General features: G+C 44.4%; 1 protein-coding gene across 1 annotated transcript in view; it reads left to right on the forward strand.

Annotated features, from left to right (window-relative positions):
* grid1b (glutamate receptor, ionotropic, delta 1b) overlaps window positions 1-12570 on the forward strand; it is a 387649-nt gene that overhangs the window by 231050 nt on the left and 144029 nt on the right. The window contains exon 4 of the mRNA XM_064924197.1: window positions 5698-5903. Coding sequence (XP_064780269.1) covers window positions 5698-5903 — 206 coding nt within the window. The remainder of the gene's footprint in view (window positions 1-5697; window positions 5904-12570) is intronic.

Genomic DNA, 12570 nt, shown 5'->3' on the forward strand with positions numbered 1-12570 from the left:
AGTGGACTGACAAGATATGACAGTTTGTTACAATAGATGGAGAGGGGGGAAGAGAGAGAAAGAAACAGGACACTTATCGTGGATACATTCTAGAACTGTCCTCACATTAATCATATACCTTGCACATGGTCCACCTCCAGTTTGGAATAAGAAATAATGAATGTATTTACGTGTTAAATGCCGTTAGCTGTTTCTCTGTCGGAACTAAGCCTTCTTGGAATGTTTGTGGGGCCTTTCCAAGGCCCACTTGTACATGCTCTAATTGTCCACCAGAGGTCACAATGTCCTTCTTCTTAGTTGTCCAGTCTCCATGGGTTGTTCATTCCTCAAAACAGCTACTTAGTAGTACCAGTGATTGTCTGAGGTGAGCTTCTCGCCACTTCCTCCTCGTGTTGGTATTCAGGACACAGACCACAATGGACATGAGCTGCAGCTCTATGTCTCTCTGGTCCAAAGGAAGGTGAGTTAATTTCTTTGTTGAGTTTCAAAGCGTCAACCATTCCAAACGTGCAGCTCTCTGCCTCATGTTTCCTGGTCTTAAGGTTGATTACTCTTCTAAGCCTTTATGCACTCTTGTTCAAAAGGGACGTTCCATCATGCTGACCAGTTCTCTGACCTCACTCGTGGTGTGGCTACTTAATATGCAAAGGTTATCAAAAACTATTATCTCATTAGAAAACTAAAATCACATTCCTATCTTAACACAAATAGCTTCATCACTTTTGATATTGTATTCACATCATATTTGATGAAAACTTGACAGATAAAGGGGTATCCTTTCCAAGTTACAGTATTTGGTCTATACAAAAACATCAGAGAGAGAGAGAGAGAGAGAGAATAAAATCCCCTGTAAAATCGAATTTGTTACCCGCCAGTGGAGAGATGACTGGAGATGGGCCCTCTTTGATGGGATTTGCTCCCCAGCTCCTCTATGGTTATATCTTATGCTACTTGTTATGATCCCCCCCCCCATGTGTCTTAGTTAAATTTCACTGGGACCACAGCAGCTGTTGCTGAAGTCCTTGAGGCGAGGCGAGGGAGCTTTGTGGAGCCCATTGCTGCCATTCTCTGAGCAGCCGACAAAAGATTTGGGCTGTAATCTGTGGGGATTAGTTGAGGGAAAGTGAGGAAAATGCTAATCTCAAATTTTCATAAACAAGGATTTCTCGATCCCACCAGCAGTTAGGCTTTGAATGATACGGAGCAGTTTCTGGGGTTTCCCCCCGATTCTGGTCCACCATAAAGTATGTATCACTCTATATTTGCAGGTGTTAAGTTACAGTACTTCAGTCCTGTTGGATATGAGCTACACGTGAAATATAAGAGAAAACCTTAAGTCTCACAATATCCATACGGTATAAAAATAACAGGGGAAAAACATGCAAACTGCACGGTGTAATGAGTTTCACAGCAAGGCATGAAGTGCTACCTGCAGGGGTTACAAGAAGAAAAGGGATTAGACATTAGCAGTCATATGTATGACATAGTAATCTCCTCCTCAAGCCAAGAAGTGGTGCTAGCATCTTGATTAATACAGATAATTTCCAGGTTCTCTCTGACGAGGAATGCGTCCCCCACAAGGAACTGCTAACTGTACCCTTCATGATGAATCAACAACAGGTAATTGCGAGAGACATGTTTGTAGTTTGTTGTTGTTTTGTAGAGACTATAACAACCGGCATTGGTGAGAAGACCTGGTATTGTCTCCTTTTCACCATGGAAACATAGACTAAGCTGAGTTTTTGCCACTCCGGAGACAGGAAGCAGCATATGAATACGGTAGAGAGCCAAACATAACTCACCACAAGGCACATGTCAATCCAAATAGATAAGAGGAGAAGGAGAGATTTTTTTCACCACACAACTCTCTTTCCCAGACATTTCAAACTTCTCACTTGGGTGATAGCTGAAGAAGTTATAACACCAAGAAGAGCATTCAACATGATGCAAATAAGATGTAATTCTAGCAATGAAACCGCTCTATTCTGGACTGAATTGTGACTTCCAGACAAAGGAAGATGACTTGTATATAGGTTGCTAGCTACATTGGTGCTAGCTACAAGAGCCCACAGGATAGGCTAGGACTGTGAGTAAGATGCCCCGAGAACACAATAAAGTAAGCATTGATTTACCCAGGCCTCCTCCACAACTCTCCCTCAGCTGAACACTCACTGAACTGCCTACAGCGGAGATGGGCAGGCAGGCAATTTACTCCACAGTGTGGGATCAGGGTTGCTCTGTTCTGTTCTGCTGTTATTCAAGCCAAAACACTGCAAAAGTTCAAAGCATGGTGTTTTTTTGTGTACATTTATGTATATTACAGTCCTTGTCAGCATGTACAGAATGCATTATTTTTGTATTCTACTCATGGGTTAACAATAGAAGTACCATGTTGTAACAATCACAGTGACAAGATTACATTTACTTTTTACATTTAGTCAAAATATTGTAAAATGGCGCCGTAAGAAGTGCCAGCCGTTTTACGGAAGCCTAACCAATTGTGCTATTATGTGGGTTTTCTTTGCGTTATTTGTAACTTATTTTGTACATAATGTTTCTGCAACCATATCTTACGGCAAAAAAAGAGCTTCTGGATATCAGGACAGCGATCACTCACCTCGGATTAGACAAAGAGTTTTTGTTCAACAAGCAGGACACACAGTACGTACTTCAATCACCCGACAAGGCCAACACCCCCGTCATTGGCAAGAGAAAGAGACGCAGGTACAGAGGTCATTTAGCGGGGTGCCTTGTAAGGATACGCAGAAGGCGACTGGGAAAGCTGCCGTTACCATCAATATTACTTGCCAACGTGCAATCATTGGACAATAAATTAGACGAGATACAATCACGAATATCCTACCAACGTGACATCAGAAACTGTACCATCTTATGTTTCACAGAATCGTGGCTGAATGATGACAAGGATATTCAGCTAGCCGGATATACGCTGCACCGGCTAGATAGAACAGCACACTCCGGTAAGACAAGGGGTGGCGGTCTTTGCATATTTGTAAAGATCAGCTGGTGCATGAAATCTAAGTCTAAGTCTCTGGATTTTTCTCACCTGAACTAGAGTATCTTATGATAAGGTGTAGACCACACTATGTGCCAACAGATTTTTCATCCATACCTTTCGTGGCTGTTTATTTACAGCCACTGCACTCAGCCAGCTGTATAAGGAAATAAGCAAACAAGAAACCGCACACCCAGAGGCGGCACTCCTAGTGGCTGGGGACTTTAATGCAAGGAAACTTTAATCAGTTCTACCTCATTTCTATCAACATGTTAAATGCGCTCACCTATACTCCACTCAGAGACGCATACAAAGCTCTCGCTCGCCCTCCATTTGGTAAATCTGACCACAATTATATCCTCCCGATTCCTGCTTACAAGCAAATATTAAAACAGGAAGCACCAGAAACTCGGTCTATAAAAAAGTGGTCAGATGAAGCAGATGCTAAACTACAAGAATGTAAAGCGCCAATACAGGGCTAAGATTGAATCGTACTACACCGGCTCCGACACTCATCTTATGTGGCAGGGCTTGCGAACTATTACAAAGGGAAGCACAGCCGCGAACTGCACAGTGACACAAGCCTACCTGACGAGCTAAATCACTTCTATGCTCGCTTCGAGTCGAGCAACACTGAGGCATGCATGAGAGCATCAGCTGTTCCGGACGACTGTGTGATCACGTTCTCCGCAGCAGACGTGAGTAAGACCTTTAAACAGGTCAACATTTACAAGGCCGCGGGGCCAGACAGATTACCAGGACATGTTCTCCAGGCATGTGCTCACCAACTGGCAGGTGTCTTCACTGATATTTTCAACATGTCCCTGATTGAGTCTGTAATACCAACATGTTTTAAGCAGACCACCATAGTGCTTTGAAAGGCTGGTAATGGCTCACATTAACACAATTATCCTAGAAACCCTCGACCCACTCCAATTTACATACCACCCAAACAGATTCAGAGATGGTGCAATCTCTTTTGCACTCCACACCGGCCTTTCCCACCTGGACAAAAGGAGCACCTATGTGAGAATGCTATTTATTGACTACAGCTCAGCGTTCAACACCATAGTACCCTCAAAGCTCATCACTAAGCCAAGGTTCCTGGGACTAAACACCTCCCTCTGCAACTGGATCCTGGACTTCCTGACGGGCCGCCCCCACGTGGTGAGGGTAGATAGCAACACATCCACCATGCTGAGCCTCAACACTGGAGCCCCTCAGGGGTGTGTGCTCAGTCCCCTTCTGTACTCCCTGTTCACCCACGACTGCATAGCCAGGCACAACTCCAACACCATCATAAAGTTTGCAGATGATACAACAGTGGTAGGCCTGATCACCGACAACAAAGAGACAGCCTATAGGGAGGAGCTCAGAGACCTGAATACCAGAATAACAACCTATCCCTCAACATGATCAAGACAAAGGAGATGATTATGGATTACAGGAAAGCGAGGACCGAGCATGCCTCCATTCTCATCGACAGGGCTGTAGTGGAGCAGGTTGAGAGTTTCAAGTTCCTTGGTGTCCACATCACCAACAAACTAGAATGTTCCAAACACACCAAGACCATCGTGGAGAGGGCACGACAAAGTCTATTCCCCCTCAGGAAACAAAATTATTTGGCATGGGTCCTCAGATCCTCAAAAGGTTCTACAACTACAACATCTCTGGAACCCTGGTTGCATCACTTCCTTGGTGCGGAAACTGCTCGGCCTCTGACCGCAAGGCACTACAGAGAGTAGTGCGCACGGCCCAGTACATCACTGGGGCAAAGCTGCCTGCAATCCAGGACCTCTACACCAGGCGGTGTCAGAGGAAGGCCTTAAAAATTGTCAAAGACCCCAGCCGCCTCAATCATAAACTGTTCTCTCTACTATCGCATGTCAAGCGGTACCGGAGTGCCAAGTCTAGGACCAAAAGGCTTCTCAGCAGTATTTACCCCCAAGCCATAAGACTCTTGAACAAGTAATCAAATAGCAACCCAGACTATTTCCATTGCCCCCCAACCACTCTTTTACGCTGCTACTCTCTGTTTATCATATATGCATAGTCACTTGAACTATACATTCATGTACATACTACCTCAATTAGCCCGAATAACTGGTGACCCCGCATATTGGCTACCTGGACTGTCTGCATTGTGTCACGCCACCCTCCACCCGCCACCCGCCAACCCCTCTTTTACGCTAATGCTACTCTCTGTTTATCATATATGCATAGTCACTTTAAACATACTTACAGTACATGTACATACTACCTCAATTAGCCCGACTAACCGTTGCCTGTATATTGCCTCGCTACTGTATATAGCCTCGCGAGGTGTTATTTTTCACTGTATTTTTACTGTTGTATTTATTTATCTACTTATCTATTGTTCACCTAATACCTATACCTATTTTTACTTGAAAATCTCACTGTTGGTTAGGGCCTGTATGTAATCATTTCTCATTCAGTGCACGTGACAAATACACTTTGATTTGTAATATGCTATTGAAAGGGGAATCTGAGTGAAATCTGAGTGGAAAGTGCAATGGATGCCTAATTATACATTAAGCTTCAGTTTCTCATAGGGATCTGCAGGAGGATGGAGGGGTTTCTGAGTTCAGAGTCAGTGGGTTCAGAGTCAGTGAGTCCAGTCAGTCCAACCCCACTCATCCGCCTCTCCTCCTTCCCCTCAGATATCCGCGGCCTACAGGGTTTCCTGGACCAGACGTCTCGGCAGGGGCTGGACGTATCTCTACAGAGAGTGGACAGGAACATCAGTAAGGTCTTCTCAAACCTCTTCAACACCATGAGGACAGAGGAGCTCAACCGCTACAGGGACACACTGAGACGGGCCATCCTACTGCTCAGCCCCCGAGGAGCTCAGGTCTTCATCCAACAGGTACGTGGCAGCATTTAGGCCTAGATATAGCCACACACATATGCTTGTGGGTCCACACACACACACACACACACACACACACACACACACACACACACACACACACACACACACACACACACACACACACACACACACACACACACACACACACACACACACACACACGCGCAGGTATGTCTGAGCACACATACACACATGTAGTTTACCTGCTCTGTGCATACAAACAGAAACCAGAAACACACATACACACATAGCCATACACCAACTTTCCCACACACACAGTACTTGTAAGACAAGTAGTATTGACGTCCATGACACACTGTCAGTCAATTAATCAATCACATTTATTTTTTAAAGCCCTTTTTACAACAGAGGTTTTCACAGAGTGCTGTACAGACACCCAGCCTAAAGACCCGAAAGAGCAAGCATATTGCAGTTGCAGAAGCACAGTAGCTAGGAAAAACTCCCTAAACAAGCAGGAGCCTAGGAAGAAACGTAGAGAGGAACCAGACTCTGTTAGGTGGCCAGTCCTCTTCTGGCTGTGCTGGGTAGAGATTATAGAAGGACATGGCCTCTTGTTCTTCAAGACAATTGTGATCATATTGGTATTCCCCCACTGGACCAGGCCACCATATGGCATGGGGGCGTTGCCCATCATTAGATAGTACGCATGACTCCTTATAGCTCAGTCTGTCACGTGTCCCGGAGATGTGTCCTGGGACTCAGGCTCAGCACCGCAGAGCAGAGCAGATGGCCTGTCCACGGCTAACAGACAGAGTGGAGACGGAACACGGTTCTCATGCATATGGATGTGTCAGTTCTCCAAGCCTCAGCCAAGGCAGGCTATATTTTTAGAAGTCTTAATTTTAGCAGCCAATCAGAGGGGAAGGAGTAACCGTGGCACCGCTCTCTGACTCGGCAGCTGCATCGAACTGGGCGCTGGATGGCAGCTAGTTGCTTTAATGCCTCATCGTACTCCGACTCCCAACGCTACTCTGCCTCTACCGAGAAATGCTTGTGAATATTTTAATTAGCTGTACTGCTCTTTAAAACAGACACGTTGTTCCTCGATCATACAGCAAAATAACACTGTCTGTCTGTCTGTCTGTCTGTCCGTCCGTCTGTCTGGACAGAGTCTGCTGTACTTACATCTGTTCTGTCCAGCCTCCAGACAGATAGACAGACATACAGACTGTCTGTCTTTAAGTTGGTGTGTTCTTTTGGTTAAAGGGGAGAATTAGACTCCTTGGTTAATGACGAGTGTTAAATGCTGCACCACTGGCTTTGCAATGGTTTGACAAGTGACTTTCCCTTCAACTTGGCGGGTTAAGGCCTCTTGATCCTCTCTGATTCCCAAGTTGTCTAGACCTGGCTGTAGTTAGCAACTCTGTCAACCAGGTGTGTTATTTGGAATTCTTCTTCTTCCTTCTCCTGTGACTTCATGGCATGCTGTTATGCTTGCTTTATGGCCTTTAACCCCTTACAGTGAAGCAGGAGCCATGGAGAGGTGGCCAGCAGCCAGAAGGTTGCTGGTTCAAGCCCTGGGCCAGGGCATCGCAAAAATGGAACTGAACTCCCATCTCCTGCTGTTGTGCCCTTGAGCAAGGCTATTTTATTCTAAGTGCATATGTTGTGTTCCTATTCAGCCAGTGCATAGGTAGTTCATATGTATAGCCGGGGTGCTGGTGGGCAAGATGCAGTCTTTATGCCATTTGAGAAATGAAATGACGCAGCCACCTGTCTTGTTGTGACATGTGAGCACTAGGGCTGTTGTAGTGAACATATTACAGCCACACCGGTGGTCACGAGTCATGAGAGCAGTCAAATTCCACATGACCGTTTAGTCACAGTAATTAGGTTCTCCAAGCTCTGATTCTGCTGCTGATCATTAGTAGCCTATCAAACTTGCTAACTGACAGAGACTCAGCACTCTATTGTCCCTCTAATCACTCTGACATCAATGCAAATGTATTCGAAAATCCAATCAAACACTTCATGAGAGCCCATGAGCTCATGTTGCGCAACATTTCTATAGGCTATGCAATTGCGGGAGAAAACAGAGTGATGGCTTCTAATAAAAAGAGGAGGATCCTATCAGCTTTCTATAGAACTACTATATTTATTTCTCAACTTTCCTAATATTAAGCACATTGCTTATATTTACAACAAGAATAGAGCCTACCTGGCCGTCATGTAAATAAACCACGGGAAAAAGCATTCTTCGTTCGCTATAAATGACATGTATTTTTTCCCGCATGCCCCTGTTTCGATACAGGTGCATGATAATGGTCCATTCTATATCAAAACTAATGTCACAAATATATTATGTAGTATCTGCAAAGACAGGGTTAAAATAAACATAATCAAAAGTATGTTTGAATGATACCGAGGGATACCGAGGGATACCGAGATACCGAATTGTTTTTACAATTAATGTCGGTTTGCCTGAGGCTGATGTTGTGCAGGTGTTTGTATACATGCACAACATCAGAATGGGGAATGGAATTAAATATACACACACTCTCATTCAAATAAACGCATACAAGAACACACACATACTGTACATGTAATAGTGCCAGACATTCACCCAAACAGTTGGCATTGCTGTTGATTGATTTTAGTTGTCCTTGATGTCCTTTTTTTGCCTTGTTATTTGCTGTTTTTTCTGTTTTTTCTGTTTTTTCTTTAGTTCATTCTCCTGGTTGTTGGTGCATTGGGGGGTTCTTGGGGATGGGGAATGGAATTAAATGTATTTTTTTTTTCTCGAATGGTTGAGGGACAGCTATTGGGGTACTGTGGGGGATCTTGGAGGGTTCTGGTTCATGTGTTTTAGTCTGGTGGGAGATCTGTTAACAAGCCCTTGAGCAGGGCATTGACCCTGGATGCTTCTGTGTGTCGCTATGAATGGGAATCTGTTGGATGACTGGTATGATGTAGTTGTTGAGCGGCTTCACTGCAAGTATATTGTATGTTTCGGATATTCAATAAAAACATTTAATTTAAAAAAGACAAGATTAAATCAAGAATAATCTGATGGGTGAAAATATCATCCTATCACTTGCAAGTTACAGTTGAAGTCGGAAGTTTACATACACCTTAGCCAAATACATTTAAACTCAGTTTTTCACAATTCCTGACATTTAATCCTCGTAAAAATTCTTCCCACAATAAGTTGGGTGTATTATGGCCCATTTCTCCTGACAGAGCTTGTGCAGCGGAGTCAGGGACTATGGTGGTCTTCTTAAAACATGCTGGTATTACAGACTCGGATAGGGAGTGGTCGAAAATGTCAGTGAAGACACTTGCCAGTTGGTCAGCGCATGCACGCAGTACACATCCTGGTGATCCGTCTGGCCCAAATGACTTGTGAATGTTGACCTGTTTAAAGGTCTTACTCACACCGGCTGTGGAGAGCGTGATCACACAGTCTTCCGGAACAGCTGGTGCTCTCATGTATGTTTCAGTATTATTTGCCTCGATACGGTCATAGAAGTAGTTTAGCTCATCTGGTAGGCTTGTGTCACTGGGCAGCTCTCGACTGTGCCCTGCCACATCCGACGAGCATCAGAGCCAGTGTAGTACGATTCGATCTTAGTCCTGTATTGATGCTTTGCCTGTTTGATGGTTCGTTGGAGGGCATAGCGGGATTTCTTATAAGCTTCCGAGTTAGAGTCCCGCTCCTTGAAAGCGGCAGCTCTAGCCTTTAGCTCAGAGTGTATGCCTCCTGTAATCCATGGCTTCTGGTTGGGGTATGTACGTTCAGTCACTGTGGGGACGACGTCCTCGATGCACTTATTGATGAAGCCAATGACTGATGTGGTGTACTCCTCAATGCCATCGGAACATATTCCAATCTGTGCTAGCAAAACATTCCTGCAGCTTAGCATCTGCTTCCTCTGACCACTTTTTTTTTGATCGAGTCACTGGTGCTTCCTGCTTTAAGTTTAGCTAGTAAGCAGGAATCAGGAGGATAGAATTATGGTCAGATTTACCAAATGGAGGGCGAGGGAGAGCTTTGTATGTGTCTCTGTGTCTGAGTATAGGTGGTCCAGAGTTTTTATTCCTCTGGTTGCACATTTAACATGCTGATAGAAATTTGGTAAAATGGATTTAAGTTTCCCTGCATTAAAGTCCCTACTAGGAGTACCGCCTCTGGGTGAGCGTTTTCCTGTTTGCTTATGGCGGAATACAGCTCATTCAATGCTGTCTTAGTGCCAGCCTCTGACTGTGGTGGTATGTAAACAGCTACAAAGTATACAGATGATAACTCTCTCGATAGGTAGTGTGGTCTACAGCTTATCATGAGATACTCTACCTCAGGCGAGCAATAGCTCGAGACTTCCTTAGATATTGTGCACCAGCTGTTGTTTACAAAAAATACATAGACCGCTCCCCCTTGTCTTACCAGGCGCCTCTGTTCTATCCTGCCGGTACATCGCATAACCAGCCAGCTGAATGTTGATGTTGTTGACGTTCAGCCACGTTACAGTTTTTAATGTTCCGTTGGTAGTTTAATTTTCTGCGTATCTCATTGATTTTATTGTCCAAAAATGTGGCTAGTAGAATGGAGGGAAGTGGGGATTTATTCGATTGCATATGAATTCTCAGAAGGCAGCCCGACCTTCGCCTCCACTTCATGCAGATCACGGGGATCGGGGGCCTGTTCCCGAGGAATAGGTGTATCCTTCGCCTCTGACTCGTCAGAGTCGTGAAAGGGAAAAGAGGACTCTGTTAGTCCATGGTGAGTAATCGCAGTCCTGATGTCTAGAAGTTATTTTCATAAGAGATGGTAGCGGCAACATTATGTACAAAATAAGTACAAAAATAAGTTACAAACAACACACATAAACTAACAAAAAACACAATCGGCCGGGGGCACCTAAAACATCTGCCATTGTCATGTTCTGACCCTAGTTCTTGTGTTATTTGTTTGTTTTAGTTGGTCAGGACGTGAGTTGGGTGGGCATTCTATGTTTTGTGTTTCTAGGTTGGTTTTCTGTGTTCGGCCTAGTATGGTTCTCAATCAGAGGCAGGTGTCGTTAATTGTCTCTGATTGAGAATCATACTTAGGTAGCCTGGGTTTCACTGTGGTTTTGTGGGTGATTGTTTCCGTGTCTGTGTTTGTTCGCCACACGGTACTGTTTCGGTTTTGTTTACGTTTATTGTTTTTGTATTAGTGTTCATGTTGAGTTTTTTCATATTAAAAACATGGACACTTACCACGCCGCCTCTTGGTCCGATCCTTGCTACACCTCCTCAGAAGAGGAGGAAAACCTTTACAGCCATCCTCTCCGTCTCCATCTTTGTCTAAAATAAATGATAGATTTACTGTGAATGTGTAGGCCATATTGCATGGATTCATAAGACTTTTAAATATGTTTTGTAGGCTCTGTGCGGAAGTCAGGAGATGCTAAATGTTTTTATGTTAATTAATGGTCAATACCATGAGACTGACAGTTATTTGCTTGACAATCACCGGCTGACACAATTTCGTGACTGCCACAGCCCTAGTGAGCAATTTTCCTTGGTGAGCTATGAGACAAAACTCAAGGTCTTTCGTAAAGAGCGTTTCTTTCCGCAATCCCACGCCGCCGCCATTGGGCAGTCGGATGTTTAGCTTGAGGACAAGAAACACCCTGATGGCCTGGTCCTGATCCCGCAGTATCTCCGTCTGAGAATCAGTGGTCGAGCATCGAAGGAGAGTATAATTATTTATAACACAGTAACACACACACACACACACACACACACTATCTCTATGATGAGATTTCTCGCATAGTTTCCTGTTTGTAATTCATATGTTGCACCCTGTTACGCTAATGCAAGGAAAATCTTTGACATTTTATCTCATTTTGATTGAGGACAGCACACGGAACGTTATGTTTGATTTAGAGGTTGTATCCCACAACTAATAATGGAAATTATCAAGCATTTGGTCGTCACCCAGTAAGCAAGCACAAAGAATGGCTTGGCGTTCAGTGCTACTGAGAGGAAATCTATGCATAGACGTGGCGGGGTGGTGAACCACTGTGTACAGGAATAGCCAGGCTTTGATGATTGATTCTGTTTTCCATGTCTGGGTTCTTTTGTTCCCTCCCGTGACTACGGGAAATGAGCACTCACCAACAGGCTAGGGTAAAATGACATGGCTTACACACCATGTTCATTAGTAAAAGCACAAGGTGAATAGCCCCTTTATGAAAATGTATTGAGATGTGACAAGAAAGTGTTTTCAAGCATAAATGCTCATCGCATATCCACTTGTGATTCAATAATCTATGATTCCAGAATACAAACCGTGATAGCTGCTGTGAAATATAATGATGCTTCACTCTGATGATCCCCTGCCCAAACACTCCACACTCATGTTTAGTAGCCATTTTGTAAGCAATCCATAGCCTAAGCTGCAGGACACAGGGAGTGAATGCACTTATGAGAGCAGTGTCTCACACAGCCTACCTCGCTGAGTCTCTTATTAAATCTAGAGTGGCTGGGAGGAGAGTTGTGTCGTAAACCTATCTGTCTGATCTCTCTTTTCTTTCTTCCGTTTTGAGAGAGGGAGAGAGCGAGAGGGGGGTGGCAAGACAGAGATGCGGGAGAATGGGGGAGAAAGAGAGAGAGGGAGAATGAGAGAGAGGGGGGAGAAAGAGAGAGATTGCAAGAG

Source organism: Oncorhynchus masou, chromosome 18 (assembly GCF_036934945.1).
Source record: "Oncorhynchus masou masou isolate Uvic2021 chromosome 18, UVic_Omas_1.1, whole genome shotgun sequence".
Classification (NCBI taxonomy): Eukaryota; Metazoa; Chordata; class Actinopteri; order Salmoniformes; family Salmonidae; genus Oncorhynchus; species Oncorhynchus masou.